This window comes from Sinohyriopsis cumingii, chromosome 16 (assembly GCF_028554795.1).
Source record: "Sinohyriopsis cumingii isolate HCF-2022 chromosome 16, ASM2855479v2, whole genome shotgun sequence".
In the NCBI taxonomy this organism is placed as follows: Eukaryota; Metazoa; Mollusca; class Bivalvia; order Unionida; family Unionidae; genus Sinohyriopsis; species Sinohyriopsis cumingii.
Window position 1 is genome coordinate 24119297 of NC_142976.1, and position 18193 is coordinate 24137489.

The 18193-nt window shown below is 39.8% G+C and overlaps 1 protein-coding gene across 1 annotated transcript in view; it reads left to right on the plus strand.

Annotated features, from left to right (window-relative positions):
- The window catches only part of LOC149780080 (contactin-like), a 302136-nt gene that overhangs the window by 134451 nt on the left and 149492 nt on the right, over positions 1-18193 (plus strand). The window contains exon 3 of the mRNA XM_089936841.1: positions 7760-7854. Within this exon, the coding sequence (XP_089792967.1) occupies positions 7760-7854 (95 nt within the window). The remainder of the gene's footprint in view (positions 1-7759; positions 7855-18193) is intronic.

Here is an 18193-nt window from a genome sequence, read left to right on the forward strand (position 1 = left end):
GATGCATGAAATTTCCTTTGCTTTTGCGATTAATCATGGTACTTGCTGATGCATGAAATATCCTTTGCTGTTGCAATTAATCAAGGTACCTTTTGACTCATTAAATATCCTTTGCTGTTGTGGTTAATCAAGCTACTTGCTGATAGATGAAATATCCTTTGCTGTTGCGGTTAATCAAGTTTCTTGATGATGCATGATATATCCATTGCTGTTGCGGTTAATGAGGTTACTTGCTGATGCATGACATATCCTTTGGTGTTGCGGTTAATAGATGTACTTGCTGATGCATGACATATCCTTTGCTGTTGCGGTTAATCAAGCTAGTTGCTGATGCATGACATATCCTTTGCTGTTGCGGTGGAACAGTTACTTGCTTGTGCATGACATATCCTTTAATGTTGCGGTTAATCAGGCTACTGCTGATGCATGAAATATCCCTTGCTGTTGCGGTTAATCAAGTTACTTGCTGATGCATGAAATATCCTTTACTGTTGTGGTTGATCAGGCTACTTGCTGATGCGTGAAATATCTATTGCTGTTTCGGTTAGTCAAGGTATTTGCTGATGCATGAAATATTATTTTCTGTTGTGGTTAATAAAGGTACTTGCTGGTGCATGAAATATCCTTTGCTGTTGTGGTTAATCAAGTTACTTGCTGATGCATGAAATATCCATTGCTGTTGCGGTTGATAAAGGTACTTGCTGATGCATGAACTATCCTTTGCTGTTGCGATTAATCAAGGTACTTGCTGATGGATGAAATATCCATTGCTGTTGCGGTTAATCAAGGTACTTCCTGATGATGACATATCCTTTGCTGTTGCAGTTAATCAAGTTTCTTGCTGATGTATGAAATATCCATTGCTGTTCTGGTTAATCAAGGTACTTGCTGATGCATGAAATATCCTTTGCTGTTGCGATTGATCAAGGTACGTGGTGATGCTTGAAATTTCCTTTGCTTTTGCGATTAATCATGGTACTTGCTGATGCATGAAATATCCTTTGCTGTTGCGATTAATCAAGGTACCTGTTGACGCATGAAATATCCTTTGCTGTTGTGGTTAATCAAGCTACTTGCTGATACATGAAATATCCTTTGCTGTTGCGGTTAATCAAGTTTCTTGATGATGCATGATACATCCATTGCTGTTGCGGTTAATGAGGTTACTTTCTGATGAATGACATATCCTTTGTTGTTGCGGTTAATAGATGTACTTGCTGATGCATGATATATCCTTTGCTGTTGCGGTTAATCAAGCTAGTTGCTGATGCATGGCATATCCGTTGCTGTTGCGGTTAAGCAAGCTACTTGCTGATGCATGACATATCCTTTGCTGTTGCGGTGGATCAAGTTACTTGCTTGTGCATGACATATCCTTTACTGTTGCGGTTAATCAGGCTACTGCTGATGCATGAAATATCCTTTGCTGTTGCGGTTAATCAAGTTACTTGTTGATGCATGAAATATCCTTTACTGTTGTGGTTAATCAGGCTACTTGCTGATGCGTGAAATATCTATTGCTGTTTCGGTTAATCAAGGTATTTGTTGATGCATGAAATTTTATTTTCTGTTGTGGTTAATCAAAGTACTTGCTGATGCATGAAATATCCTTTGCTGTTGTGGTTAATCAAGCTACTTGCTGATGCATTAAATATCCTTTACTCTTTCGGTTAATCAAGTTACTTGCTGATGCATGAAATATCCATTGCTGTTACGGTTAATAAAGGTACTTGCTGATGCATGAACTATCCTTTGCTGTTGCGATTAATCAAGGTACTTCCTGATGCATGAAATATCCATTGCTGTTGCGGTTAATCAAGGTACTTCCGATGCATGAAATATCCTTTGCTGTTGTGGTTAATCAAAGCACTTGCTGATGCATGAAATATCCATTGCTGTTCTGGTTAATCAAGATACTTGCTGATGCATGAAAGATCCATTGCTGTTGCGGTTAATCAAGGTACTTGCTGATGCATGAAATATCCTTTGCTTTTGCGATTAATCAAGATAGTTGGTGATGCATGAAATATCCTTTGCTGTTGCGATTAATCAAGGTGCATGCTGATACATGAAATATCCTTTGCTATTGCGGTTAATCAAGGTACTTGGTGATGCATGACATATCCTTTGCTGTTGCGATTAATCAATTTACTTGTTGACGCATGAAATATCCTTTGCTGTTGTGGTTAATCAAGCTACTTGCTGATACATGGAATATCCTTTGCTGTTGCGGTTAATCAAGTTACTTGCTGATGCATGAAATATACTTTGCTGTTGCGGTTAATTAGGTTATTTGCTGATGGATGCCATATACTTTGTTGTTGCGGTTTATAAAGGTACTTGTTGATGCATGACATATCCTTTGCTGTTGCGGTTAATCAAGCTACTTTCTGATTCATGACATATGTTTTGCTGTTGCGGTTAATCAAGTTACTTGCTGATGCATGAGACATCCATTGCTGTTGTGGTTAATCAAGCTACTTGCTGATGCATGACATATCCTTTGCTGTTGCGGTGAATCAAGTTACTTGCTGATGCATGACATATCCTTTACTTTTGCGATTAATCAGGCTATTTGCTGATGCATGAAATATCCTTTGATGTTGCGGTTAATCAAGTTACTTGCTGATGCATGAAATGTCCATTGCTGTTGCGGTTAATCAAGGTACATGCTGATGCATGAAATGTCCTTTGCTGTTGCGGTTAATGAAGCTACTTGCTGATGCATGACATATCCATTGCTGTTGCGGTTAATCAAGTTACTTGCTGATGGATGAGATATCCATTGCTGTTGTGGTTAATCAATTTACTTGCTGATGCTTGAAATATCCTTTGCTTATGCGGATAGTCAAGGTACATGCTGATGCATGAAAAATCCTTTGCTGTTGCGTTTAATCAAGGTACTTGCTGATGCATGAAATATCCTTTGCTCTTGCATTTATTCAAGCTACTTGCTGATGCATGAAATATCCTTTGCTGTTGCTGTTAATCAAGGCACTTGCTGATGCATGACGTATTCGTTACTGATGTGGTTAATCAAGCTACTTGCTGATGCATTACATATCCTTTGATGTTGCTTTTAATCAAGGTACTTGCTGATACATGAAGCATTATTTATTGTTGTGGTTAACGAAAGTACCTGCTTATGCATCAAATATAATTTGCAGTTGCGTTAATCAAGCTACTTGCTGGTTTATGAAGTATTCTCTACTGTTCTGGTTAATCAAGGTACTTGCTAATGCATGAGATATCCTTTGCTGTTGCGGTTAATCGAGGTACTTGCTGATACATGAAGTATTCTTGACAGTTGCGGTTAATCAAGGTACTTGCTGATGCATCAAATATCCTTTGCTGTTGTGGTTAATCAAGCTACTTGGTGATGCATGAAATATCTTTTGTTGTTACGGTTAATCAAGCTGCTTGCTGATGCATAATATATCCTTTGCTGTTCCGGTGATTCATGGTACTTGCTGATGCAACAAGTGTTCGTTTCTGTTGTGGTTAATCAACCTACTTGCTGATACATGAAGTATTCTTTACTGTTGTGGTTAATCAAGCTACTTGCTGACGCATGACATATCCTTTGCTGTTGTTGTTAATCAAGGTACTTGTTGATGCATGAAATGTCCTTTGAAGTTGTGGTTAATCAAGGTATTTGCTGATGCATGAAATATCATTTGATGTTGCGGTTAATCAAGTTACTTGCTGATGCATGAAATATCCTTTGTTGTTGTTTTTAATAAAGCTACTTACTGATGCATGAAATATCCATTGCTGTTGCAGTTAATCAAGCTAGTTGCTGATGCATGACATATCCTTTGCTGTTGCGGTTAATCAAGTAAGGTATTTGCTGATGCATGAAATGTTCTTTGCTATTGTGGTTAATCAAGATTCTTACTGATGCAGGAAATATGCTTTGCTGTTATGGTTAATCAAGATTCTTGCTGATACATGAAATATCCTTTCCTGTTGCGGTTAATGAAGTTACTTTCTGAAGCATGAAATATCCATTGGTGTTGCGGTTGATCAAGGTGTTTGCTGATGCATGAGATATCCTTTGCTGTTCCGGTTAATAAAGGTACTTGCTGATGCATTACAGATCCTTTGTTGTGGCGATTAATCAAGGTACTTGCTGATGCATGAAATATCCTTTGTTGTTGCGATTAATGAAGGTACTTGCTGATGCATGAAATATCGTTTGCTGTTGTGGTTTATCAAGGTACTTGCTGATGCATGAAATATCCTTTGCTGTTGTGGTTAATCGGGGTACTTCCTTATGCATGAAGTATCCTTTGCTGTTGTGGTTAATCAAGGTACTTGCTGATGCATGAAATATCCTTTGCTGTTGCGATTAATGAAGGTACTTGCTGATGCATGACATATCCTTTGCTGTTGCAGTTAATCAAGGTACTTGGTGATGCATGAAATATCCTTTGCTGTTGTGGTCAATCCGGGTACTTCCTTATGCATGAAGTATCCTTTGCTGTAGTGGTTAATCAAGGTACTTGCTGATGCATGAAATATCCTTTGTTGTTGCGATTAATGAAGGTACTTGCTGATGCATGAAATATCGTTTGCTGTTGTGGTTTATCAAGGTACTTGCTGATGCATGAAATATCCTTTGCTGTTGTGATTAATCAAGGTACTTGCTGATGGATGAAATAATCTTTTCTGTTGCGGTTAATCAAGGTACTTGCTGATGCATGAAATATCCTTTGCTGTTGCGATTAATGAAGGTACTTGCTGATGCATGACATATCCTTTGATGTTGCAGTTAATCAAGTTTCTTGCTGATGCATGACATATCCTTTGCTGTTGCTATTGATCAAGGTACTTGCTGATGCATGAAATATCCTTTGCTGTTGCGATTAATCAAGGTACTTGCTGATGCATTAAATATCCTTTGCTGTTGCGGTTAATCAAGGTACTTGCTGATGCATGAAATATCCTTTGCTGTTGTTGGTTAATCAAGGTACTTGCTGATGTATGAAATATCCATTGCTGTTCTGGTTAATCAAGGTACTTGCTGATGCATGAAATATCCTTTGCTGTTGCGATTGATCAAGGTACTTGGTGATGGATGAAATTTCCTTTGCTTTTGCGATTAATCATGGTACTTGCTGATGCATGAAATATCCTTTGCTGTAGTGGTTAATCAAGGTACTTGCTAATGCATGACATTTCCTTTGCTGTTGTGGTTAATCAAGGTACTTGCTGATGCATGAATTTTCCTTTGATGTTGTGGTTAATCAAGGAATTTGCTGATGCATGAAATATCCATTGCTGTTGCGGTTAATGAAGGTACTTCCTGATGTATGACATATCCTTTGCTGTTGCGATTTATCAAGGTACCTGCTGATGCATGAAAGATCCTTTGCTGTTGCGATTAATCAAGGTACTTGCTGATGCATGAAATAATCTTTGCGGCTGCGGATAATTAAGGTATCTGCTGATACATGAAATAGCCTTTGCTGTTGCGATTAATGAAGGTACTTGCTGATGCATGAAATATCCTTTGTTGTTGTGGTTAATCAATTTACTTGCTGATGCTTGAAATATCCTTTGCTTATGCGGATAGTCAAGGTACATGCTGATGCATGAAAAATCCTTTGCTGTTGCGTTTAATCAAGGTACTTGCTGATGCATGAAATATCCTTTGCTCTTGCATTTAATCAAGCTACTTGCTGATGCATGAAATATCCTTTGCTGTTGCTGTTAATCAAGGCACTTGCTGATGCATGAGGTATTCGTTACTGATGTGGTTAATGAAGCTACTTGCTCATGCATTACATATCCTTTGATGTTGCGGTTAATCAAGTTACTTGCTGATGCATGAAATATCCATTGCTGTTGCGGTTAATCAAGGTACTTGCTGATGCATGAAATATCCTTTGCTGTTGCGGTTAATGAAGCTACTTTCTGATGCATGACATATCCTTTGATGTTGCGGTTAATCAAGGTACTTGCTGATACATGAAGTATTCTTTACTGTTGTGGTTAACGAAAGTACCTGCTTATGCATCAAATTTAACTTGCGGTTGCGTTGATCAAGGTACTTGCTGATAGATGAAGTATTATTTATCGTTGTGGTTAACGAAAGTACCTGCTTATGCATCAAATATAATTTGCTGTTGCGTTAATCAAGGTACTTGGTGATACTGACTATATACAATAATGTTATTATTTTTTATTGTTTTATGGTCTTTACCTAAGTAACAGAAGAGAGAGAAAACCAAAATTGGTGTAAAATGTAACAAATAATTTAATTCCTTTAAATGCAAAGTAAAAATTTAAAAATGAACTTACAATATTGTGAATTAAATATGAAGTGGTCGTGAAAGTTCTATCACATGTCCAAATGTGTGAAGTTCCTATTGAATTCCAGTGTTTTCCAAATAAATTCCAATACTGAATGTGTTTGTGTGCCTGTAGTCTTAAATGTGCTAATCTGCAAATAGGCTTGAATGTGGCGATGTGTTAAAGTCATTTGATTTGATGGCTATAATATAATTCAGAATGGTCTTATCTGAATTAAATATAATTCCAAATTAATGTTTTAGTCCAAGAATATTATTGAACAATTTTTAATTCCAGTTAATAATAATCTGAATAAATAAATCCACTCAAATTAAAGAGTGAATACAACAATAATACTAATTCACGTTCGGATGTTAAGGCAAGAATTAAGAATCCTAATGTAAACAAGTTTATATACCCCTCCACTAGGCATAGATCGTAATTACCATTTTCTGGAAATACTGTCAATGGGAACTTTATAATATCAGAATCAAGAGTATTGTTTTCTCAAGGTGAAGTAAAAATATTTACAATTAATAAAAATTGATGTAAATATATAATCTATATTTATAGAGAACTGTTAGCTATACATTATATTGTTTACAAAGCAAATGTCACTGGTCAGGTGAACCATTAACTTGATTTTGGAAAAAGATCACGTACCAAATGCAGATATAAGAAACATATAATCATGAAGAAAAGCCAACAAACAATACAAATTAAATATACATAATAATGTATATGGTTCAACGGTTGTCATCACAGAAATGACTCTATGGTGCCGATAAAAATAAGTTCGAAAAAACATGACGAAAGAGTGTCAAAAATAACTTTAGTTTAAAAGAGACCAAAATTTTATTATCATAATCGCCTTCGTCTTAATATATTTTTGGCAGGATACTGATATGTTGACGGTGTCTACTGGAGACTAGTAATAGTCATGAGAGATGGGCTTTGAAATCGTTGATTACACTCTGGTTTCGTTCTCTTCCAGTCTACTGAAATTTGACTACATATGTAAAATCTTTAAAAATGAATTTTTTTATTACGATTCGCGCAATTAATAATATTTTGATAGTTGCTCAGGAAGTTACGATAATTATAGTCATCAGAGAAAATCACGCGACCCGTTCAATGAGTATTCAAAATTATGAATCGTAACATGCACACTTTATCATTTCATATGCATAAAATGTAACCATCGAATATTTACAGGTTGTACATAGACCAGATAATTATTTTAAGTCTCCAAGCCTCATCTTACCAGGACCTCAAGCTGTAATGTCAAATATTTGTTTTACTGAATTCATAAGGTTCGTGTAATTTTATTCTCATAAATGTCATATTTCATAATTATCAAAGAAACGTTGATAGGTCTCAGCACAGAAATTAACAATTCTTGATGTTTATTTTAGCTTACATAATGTAATACTGAGTCAATACACATCTTTACTATCTGCAGATTGTCCTCTTGGCTGGGAAAGTTTCGAGAATCATTGTTACAAATTTGAATTTGGGGAAGCTCTGTCCTACCAGGATGCCAATAGCGCCTGCTGGGTAAGTAGGGTATTCGGGGTCAACACACTAGCATTTTACAGTTGTGTCCTTGGTTTGATGACCAGTTCGACATACCATTATAAAGGTGTAGTCGTTTAACAACCATTAGAAGTACTCACCGGCTTCTCCGGTTTCCTTTGAGTCCTATAGCACATAAGCACTGCTGCGAGAGTACTTAGTTTTAGTCAGTAAATTTTTGTGTACAATGGACTAACAATTCTAAAGTTAAAATTGATTAAAATGAATACAATCTTTATACTACGCAAAAGGAGGACGTTCTTCATAATAATGTGTGAAAAGAAGGTATAATTCAAACTCTTGATGTGTGCACGTACCACTAATTTGTCCTTTTCCAAAATCCTTTGTCTTTAACTTCCGAACGTAGTTAGTAAATTCCCTTGTTTAGCATAAAATAATGGCATATGAAATAAAACTAAACTTTTTATATCTGCTTGCTAAATAAATTCTTAAGATAAATATCACACGAATGTTACCATAGTACCAAAGAAAAATTTGTAAGTTAATGGAAATGAAGTAATAAGGAACGAAATATAGCTTGCATGGACAAAATTAGTTTAATAACGCCACTCCTTTCTATCGAAAATCGAATGCTTTCAACTTGAAATGGGCGGTGGGTGGGTGGCAGTAGTGTTACGAGAGAAGCGAGAGTTCCATGTGGCGAGCAGTACACTAGTTCGCATTATGAAAGGGATGTAACTCGTATCTCGTCTCATAAACAAACCTTGATATTCTTCAGAGATAGCTTTAATTCACAGGCTAATAGATGAAAAGACCTAATTATACCTGTCACACCACCACCAAAGGTCACTTCCATTTTTGCTGCGGTAACATAGCTACCTTTTCCACCGTCCAGCCAACGAATTTATTCGCCCTGTGCCCTATTAGACTCAGACTGGAATTATTTTTCTTTTATAGTCTCAACATTCGTTTCTCAGTACTTAACTTGCCATAGGCTATTTATTTTAGGTTATCCTGCATTTTTATGAGAGCCTGGAATCTAAAGAAAGACATATGCAATGGGGTCATCGATATCACTTCCGGATAGGCATCAATGCCTCCTTACTCACTGTGTTCTCTCGCCAAAATACACACAGACAACCACACCATAATGCGCATATTCTAAGGACTGAACAATTGTCTTTAATCAGTATATGGAATACCTAAATCTAACTCTTGTATCACTACTAAAATGAAACAGGAGCAAATGCTCTAAAATAGACAGGCTATATTATGTTTGGCCATTTTAATAAAACTTTTATATTTGCATGCCACACCTATTTGAGCTTTACATACGAAGACAATTTGACTTTCATAACAAATATGGCTTGTGACAGTTGTCCGAAAGTCTGTATTGATGGTGTTGCACAAGGTGCAAGGTTTCGGTCAAGTGACCTAGAGACACCCAAACTGAATTTGTTTAATCTTCCTTCAGTATAGGAATGTTTGAATGTATTAAAACTTTAATTGTAATTCTAGATAAGTTCCGTATGGAGACATGGTTAAAGTATAAAAAAACATTAATACATTCATTTTTAAATAGAATTTGAAATAAACATTTAAATTTAAAAAAATAAACTGTTGCGTAATATTCAGTTTCATGCAAATTTTAAAGTTAAACTGTTACAATTTAGACAGAAAAGTTGACTAATTAATGATATTTAAAACAAGATTTAGCTCGAGTCTGTACAACTTATAACATGCTGTTCAGGGGTTGGGAAGCAATGTAGCTGGCAGTGATTTGGAGCAAATTGCAATATACTTGTTCAAATACATATAGGTATACATACTAAAGAAACAAGTGCTATGTTTCACACTTATTACGTCAGGTACTCAGCCAGTGCACTGAAAATTCCCATTTTGAGGTGACCAGTACCATGTTTTATAGGAAATATGCATTGCGTTTAACCACAAAAGGCGACAAAATAATAGGAAAACAAAGCTCCAGGGACGCTAGTAGTGAATAGGGACGATTCAGCGACAATGGGAATTAGCATTACAGACCCCCCCTGGGACTGTTTAGCGACTATATAAATTTAACATGGAGAAAAATCGTAGGACTGTTTAGCGACAAGGGAAATTAACGTGGGAAATAGATTTTGGGACTGTTGAGCGACAAGGGGAATTGAACATGGGAATATGGGACTGTATAGCGTCAAGGGAATTTAAACAGGGTGGGACTGTATAGCGACAATGGGAAATTAACATGGGATTTAAAAAAAAAAAAAAAATAAAATAAAAAAAGGGTAGGCAATGGAAAGTCAATCTCTTTTCGAGACCTATGAGTGGCCCTGAAAAGGGCCTTTGGGTTTATGTTAATGTATCCATTAACATAAAGGGTACCGTATTGGTGTTCTTCTTGTCCTTAGGCTGCGTCTCACTGTAGGACCATAAATCAGGACTCTTTTGAGGCATCCTTGTCTTTCTACGTAGATCCTACGTATCCACAGACTGGTGTCTGTCCTGTGGACAACTGTCCACTTGGATCGGACATACATCATTGAAGACACAAGCGTAGAAGATTGCACATCGGTCCACATCTTGAGGCACCGAGAACAGGTGAATCAATGCAGTGAACTGCACTTATTTATAGGTAGAGGTAGGATTGAAACGGATTGAGTTTGTTGACCAATCCAAACACGCGTTACAAAATTCAGTCAGCCCGCATCCAATCCGAAGAGAGCAGTCTGTGACGTCACGTGGTCTATATAGATTCGCTAGCGCCTGTGTGCAGTCAATCTATGCGACAGTGATTCAACATGACGGAAACTCAGAAAACGATCCATTGGGGTGCACCAGCAGTGGAGACCACCCAAGGGAACCCGGACTTACTTTCAGAAAAGGTAAATTGGGATTTTGTGGATTTTCTTACCTCGCAAGAATTTGTTCCGGAACCTTCGTCACCTTCATTACCGCATTTGGAGAATTTTAGACAGAGACAGAAAGAAGAATTGGAGAAATTTATACAACGACAAAAGGAAGCGGAACAAGCTTTTCTCCTACAGCAACAGCAGCAAGAAGAAGAGGTAAGAAAAAAACAAAAAGAAGAAGAAGTAGCAGCAAAGAAACAAGATGGTGAAAATCAAACGGTCACGGTACTGTTGGACATTTTAGCGGAGTTAAGAAGTCTGAAACAAATGTATCAGACTTCTTTATCACGACCGAAGAGAATACGACCTTGCCGAGCTAAACACGTCAACCCTGTGACTAAACCTACCGTACCACCCTTAGTGATTTCAACCCAATCATCATCAACATTACGCAGTCCAGAAGTAGGCCTTGGTCGTGGCAAAGGCTTAAGGCAGTTAAAGTTGATTGCTTAAACTCACCCCTACACCAAAAAAGGCCCTTTTCAGGGCCACATACGTCTCTCGAAAAGAGATACACTTTCAATTGCCAATAACTAAAAAAAATAAAAATAACCATTTTACCCTTATAGTACGTGTCTGTGTATGAGTGTGTGAGTGTAGGTTCTTATTTTAAAATCAAAACTCAAAGACACTTACCTTATATAATTAATTTATTCTTTTCTCAATAGTTACAATCCAATTCACAATTCACAACAGAACACTTTAAAAAGTTCATTGACTTCTTCTATCTCATTGTTTACTCTCTCTGTTTTTTTTAAAATTTCTTCACCCTCACAGTCTTTTCCTCCTCTTCCTCTTCACTTTCTTCCCTTCTTCTTTTCTTCTCCTGTTTCTTTTTCTTTACGTGGCTGCTTTCTTCCTCTGAAGAATCCCTCTCTTCTTCTGAAGAATCAATCTTTTCTTCTGACTCCTCTTGTTTCTTTTTTGGGCAATCTGGAGACCAATGTCCTTTTTCTTGACAATAATAACAGGTATCTTGACTTTTGTCTTTTCTGACCCCTTTTTTTCTTTTTTGACGGTCTGGACACTCTGAAGACCAATGCCCTTTTTTCTGACAGATATAGCAAGTATCTTGACTTTTATCTCGAAAGGAAGGAGAGTAGTCCGTAGGCTGGTCTGAAGAGAATTTTCTAATGACCCCTCGCAAAGCTCTGATGAAACGTTCGATTTGGCTAGTCTCTTCCATCGTTGTGCTCGGTTAGAGAGTGAAATGAATAGTGAAAGGACAAGACACACACCCTTTTATATACGCTGGTTTGCTATGACTATAAATTAGCCCATGGTGTTTAAACTTGAGTCATTTGACGTTTTTCACTCAAGATGAAACGATCCTATTCATTCGAGAAGAAAGAAGAAGAAAGTAAGAGGCAGAAACGTGATCTATCGCCTCGTACGAGGGCTGAAGTCTTGGAACAAATTCATGCCAGTGATTTTGAAGAGGACATGAGTGAACCAGAATCCGAACCCTCTAAACAAAGTTCACCACCCTTAGTCAACCCTGAAAAGTACTATCAAATTCGAGAGACGGAAAAGCGCTCCTCTAGAAAATTTAGAACCACGGCTTACAAATACACAGTGAAGTTTAAAGATTTCAAGTCCGACGTACCGTTAGAGAAAGCAGAAGGGTTCATCACTGGGGTGTGGGATTCTTTGCTCACCGCACTCAAGCGACAATGTCAACCCAAAGAAGACGATCGCTTGAGACTTTCCATACAACACGACGGTTTGAAATCCCCTGTTTGGATCGAGTTTAGCAGACCCGCAGAACTAACTGCTTCCAAAGTCATGGACAAGATTCAACACGTGCAACAATCTAATGACCAGTATGACATCACCGATGGAAAAGCCACACTGGACATGACCCACGTCTCTCCTCCTCAAGGGACCGGACAACGCAATAAGGTGTTACTGGTGAACGACCTTCGCAGTACCAAAAAGAGTCTCGTCCAAATTCACAATTCTCAAGACCAGATGTGTTTAGCCCGTGCCATCGTGGTGGGACGAACCTATGACAACAAGAACGACACGACAGAATGGAAAAGAGCCTGGAAAACTATTCAACGATCGGACAGAGCCAAACAACGAAACGAAGCAGAACTCCTGTTGCAACAAGCTGACCTATCCAAAGACACACCCTGCGGCATTCCTGAAATGCAAAAATTGCAAGATGTCCTAGCTCCACGCTACACCTTGAAAGTGCACCTTCAAGAAGTGCGTGGGACTCTGTTGTTTCGAGGCCAAGACTTTAAGGACGGAAAATACATTCACCTTTATCGTCACGATGAACATTTCGATACCATTACCAGTATCACTGCATTCCTGGGATACGGTTATTACTGTGAGAAATGTGACCATGGTTATAATAATCGAGAGCAACACAAACATTGCGGATTGAAATGCTCAGGATGTTTGGCCTCCTCACCCTGTCTGAGCGAAGGACAAGAAAGAGTACATTGTCCTGCTTGTCTGCGCACGTTTGTCAGCCCTGCCTGTTACCAACAACATCTGAAGACGCAAGGTTCACAGCAGAAATGTGCTTGTCAACTCCTGAGATTGTGCCCTACCTGTGGACAAGGCCTATGTACCAATACTGTCAAGGCACACATATGTCGAGGAACGAAAAAATGTCACATTTGTCATCACATCGTGGACTTGGAACACCAGTGCTATGTGCAAAAATACCAACCCCCACCAGAGAAAGAGGACGGTCACAAGAAGAAAGGCAATTTCATCTTTTTTGATTTCGAATGCATGCAAGAGACCGGCATTCACATTCCTAATTTCTGCGTGGCTCATCGAGCGTGCGAGAAGTGCATTCAGGAACCTATCTTCAGTCATTGCCCTCACTGCAGCAAGATTCCCGGAGGGCGTGAAAAAATCTTTCGAGGACCGAACACGTTAGCCGATTTTGCACAATGGGACTTAGACCCCATCGACAAGACGTGGAGCCAAGAGGACATCGAACGTTACGGAGATTGTCATCGTCATGCCACGGTGATGGCTCACAATTTCTCCGGATACGATGGACAGTTTCTTTTGAGATACTATACGGAACAAGGCACCGAGCGTCCTAAAGTGATTTTGAACGGAGCCAAAATCATTTTCATGCAAGTGGGACAAGTACAGTTTAAAGATTCGATGAGTTACTTGGCCATGCCTTTGAGCCGAATGCCTAAAACGTTTGGAATGACAGAAATGGCTAAAGGGTACTTTCCACACTTTTTCAATACGGAAGCCAATCAACACGCCGTTCTACCCCATTTACCTGAGGCTCACTGTTACGACCCCGACAACATGCGTACCGAACAACGAGAAGCTTTCTACGCTTGGTACCAGACTCACGCCACCGACCCTTTCGACTTTCAGGAAGAAATGTTAAAGTATTGTCGTTCCGACGTGGACATTTTACGGCGTTGCTGTGGAAAATTTCGAGAACTGTTCATGGAACACGGAGGGGTCGATCCTTTGAAAGAAGCTTGCACCATTGCCAAAGCGTGTTCCTTAGTGTACTGACAACGATTCATGCCTGAAAACACCGTAGCTGTCATCAGTCCTCAAACGACCAACTATGTCAAACGTCAATACTCGGTCAAAGCCCTACGTTGGTTACATTACTTGTGCGACAAGGAAGACAAATGGATTCAGCATGCCCGCAACGGAGGGGGCGAAAAGACCATCGGAACGCATTCGGTCGATGGTTGGGACTTAGAAAACCCCAAGATCGTGTACGAGTTTAACGGTTGCTTATTTCACGGATGTCCCGTCTGTTACCCTGACCGTGGCACTAAAAATCAGTTTTTACAACGGACCATGGAAGACCTGTACCAGGCCACTTGTCAGCGACGCCTGAAGTTAGAACAGGAAGGATATCAAGTGGTGGAAATGTGGGAACACGAATACGATCACCGTTTGAAAACCGATCCCGAATTTAAACGCCTCGTGGAAAGTTACCAGTTCATGGACCCCCTGAACCCAAGGGATAGTTTGCTGTTTGCTGTACCAAGCCGACGAAGAGAAAGGAGAAGAAATCAAATACTTGGACGTGTGTTCGCTGTATCCCTACGTGTGCAAATATTGTCGCTTTCCTACAGGGCACCCACAATTGTTCACGGAACACATCGACCTGAAAAACATTCGACAATACGAAGGCTTGATCAAGTGTAAAGTTTTGCCTCCCACGGACTTGTACCATCCCGTCTTACCTCACTATTGCCAAGACAAACTGATGTTTCCTTTGTGCCGTACTTGTGCCGAAACGTGCAACCAAGACCAGCCTTGTCAGTACGCCCAGGAAGAACGGGCCTTGACGGGAACCTGGGTCAGCGTAGAATTGTTCAAAGCTCTGGACATAGGATACCAACTGTTAGAAGTGTACGAGATTTGTCACTTTCCCAAGACAGAACAATACCACAAGGGTGACCCCAGTCAGAAAGGCATTTTCTCCGACTACGTGGATGCCTTTTTGAAACTGAAGCAAGAAGCCAGCGGCTATCCTTCCTGGTGTCACACTCCCGAAGACGAAAAGACATTCAAAGAGAAATACTATGAACAAGAAGGCATCACTTTAGATGACATCGAGAAAAACGAAGGCAGGCGATCGTTTGCCAAAGTGATGTTAAATTGCTTGTGGGGAAAAATGGCACAACGACCGTGTTTACCCAAGACGGAATATTTGACCGAACCTTCCCGCTACTTCAGATGATCCACGACAAAACCAAATTCATGAAACACGTGGACGTCGTTCGCGAGGATTTTATCTTGGTCAATTACGAAGAAGATCTGGACTTTGTACAAGACGACCCCTTTGGAAATGTCATCATTGCGGCTTACGTGACAGCTCATGCTCGCTTAAAATTGTATGAAGCTTTAGAACTGTTAGGGGAAAGCGTCCTGTACTTTGACACGGACAGTTGCATTTACATCCATCACCCGAGTCAACAGCACCCTGACATCGAAGGAGACCGTTTAGGAGCCTGGACAGACGAGCATCCCGACGACAAGATTCTAAGTTTTGTCAGTGGCGGTCCAAAAAATTACGGCTACGAATACCGGGACCCACAAGGAGAAGTGCACACGCAGTGTAAAGTGAAAGGATTGACTCTGAATTATCGTACCAGTCGTGTGGTGAACTTTGGGGTATTGAAAGAAGCCTTGCAATCGGGAGAGGATGAACACTTTAAAGTGACCACCTATCAACCCAACAAGATTGTACGTTTACCCACTCACCACATCGTCAGTCGACCCTTGGAAAAAGTCTATCAAATCGTGTACCAGAAGCGAGTGCGACTGCCCAACCACTTTACTTTGCCGTATGGACATGTTGGTATAAAACATTGGTTGTAAGCGGATAGCCACCCATCAGAAGGATGACTTCGCCACAGCAAGAATCGAGTGAGAAACCCGATGAGAACTCCAAGTTCAAACCCTACCATTTTCCGGTTTTCTTGCCTGACTATTGTGATTGTGTCCGTCGATTGGACACGTTTCAAGCATGGCCTACGGATAGGAAAGGATTACCTTCTTCGCATATTTTAGCTAGAACAGGATTTGTCTACTTGGGACCTGAATCAGGATTGGGATACGAAGTGCAGTGTTTCGCTTGCGAACTGAAGTTACGAATGGATCTATGTATCTACAAAGATTCAGCTATCCTGGAACATACTCGATGGTCTCCGCACTGTCCTTACCTTTCTATGGCCTTTCCACCCATGACACTACGGTACAATGATGACGGCACCTTAGAGACGGTACTTTCCAAAACTAGACATAAAAAACATTAAAAGGAACGATGTACAAGCTTGAGACTGCATTGCGACTAGTATAAAAAGGAACTCTAGGCAAGATCGATAGTTCATTGTGACTACCAAGACCAAGCGAACAAGATGAATACTTTCAGAGAAACACACAACAAGTTTAGAAAGGCACAATTCAAGTGTGGGGCTCCTGAAGTGGAATGCGATTGTGAGCCTTGCGATGGGTACGATGCTGTACGTTGTGACCTTAGCGATGCCGTAAAGCATCATGGGAACTTTGTTCTCACTACCCCTATCATGGAAAGGGATGCTGTGCGTGCCAAACCTGATGGATGCGAAAGCGATGACGCTCGTCCTCTTGGACACTTTACTGGGTTTCGTTTTAAAGGTGGATGTTCACCTTCACGTCTACCCCCCTACGGATGTCATCCAGCTCTGAGCAAACTCCTGTCCATGTCACCCAACCCTCATCGAAACGAACCTGTGAAAGACGAATATTCGTTTCCTGTGCGTTTGTCGGAATACTGCGACTTTGAAAATCGTCTTCAATCGTTCAAAGGAAAATGGCCTAAGTATCTGGGAGGACCGACTCCCGAAGAATTAGCCAGAGCCGGATTGTTCTACTTGGGCGAAGGAGATAAAGTCAAGTGCTTCAGTTGCGGTGTGTCACTTCACCATTGGGAACCACAAGATTCGGGCTACGTAGAACATGCTCGATGGTCACCGAATTGTCATTACTTACCCTTAGTGGGACCGAGACATTAAAGTAACTTACCATGTCGTTGACGAAGAAGAAACCAGATTGGCTAGGAGTCAAATGTTGGACATCAACGAAACCAGTATTTAAACTTCATTTCAAAAACGATATTGAATCATTACCTAAAGAACTGCAAGAGAAGATTTACAAGGAAGTTTGGCAGGGGTTTGCCAGAGTGAAATCTCAATGGGTGACTGTAGAACTTTCGTGCCGAGAAATTCACAAGAGGAAAGTGAAAAAAGTCAACCAGTGTGTTAGATTTCTTTGGGTCAAGTGTGTATTGGTCCTATTGTATTACTCTAGACCGTTTACATCAAAAGAGTTCAGTGACATTCTTGGATGTTACCCTGAATGGCAGTGGTCAGAAATTACTCACTATGTGGATTACTTTTGCTCTAGGAGAAGATTGTGAATTGTACGGACTGACCTATTCATGGATACTTTACAAGAGAACATTCGTGCTTTGCCTGTGGAGTTGAGAGAACGCATTTACCGAGAGCTGGTGAAAATACAAGTGAAACGTAAAGAACAGTTGCATCCGTTACGTCACCAGATGTTTAACCACTGGTACCTGAATGGTATAAGAGAACTGATTCGTCAGAAATTGTTTCAGTGACCAGACCCTGTTCAATACTTCCAGGCCTCCGATGATCCACGTGTTGATCATTTTGGTTACTTCGAGATTCACTTAGTGCAACGCATTGAGGAAGACAAGGTAAAGGATTACCGACATATTTTACGTGGAATCTACTTAGCGGAAGAGGAAACTTCTAAACGAACTCTGACGTTTCGGTTACAGTACGCAACATTTAAATTCCCCACTGGAGAACGAAGATCTCTGGCTAGAAAGTACGTGTATTGTTTCCGAAACAAAGAGACTATAAAAACAGGCTGCCATGCCACGACTTTTATCGTATGTAGTCCAACAGATTCCGTGGAAG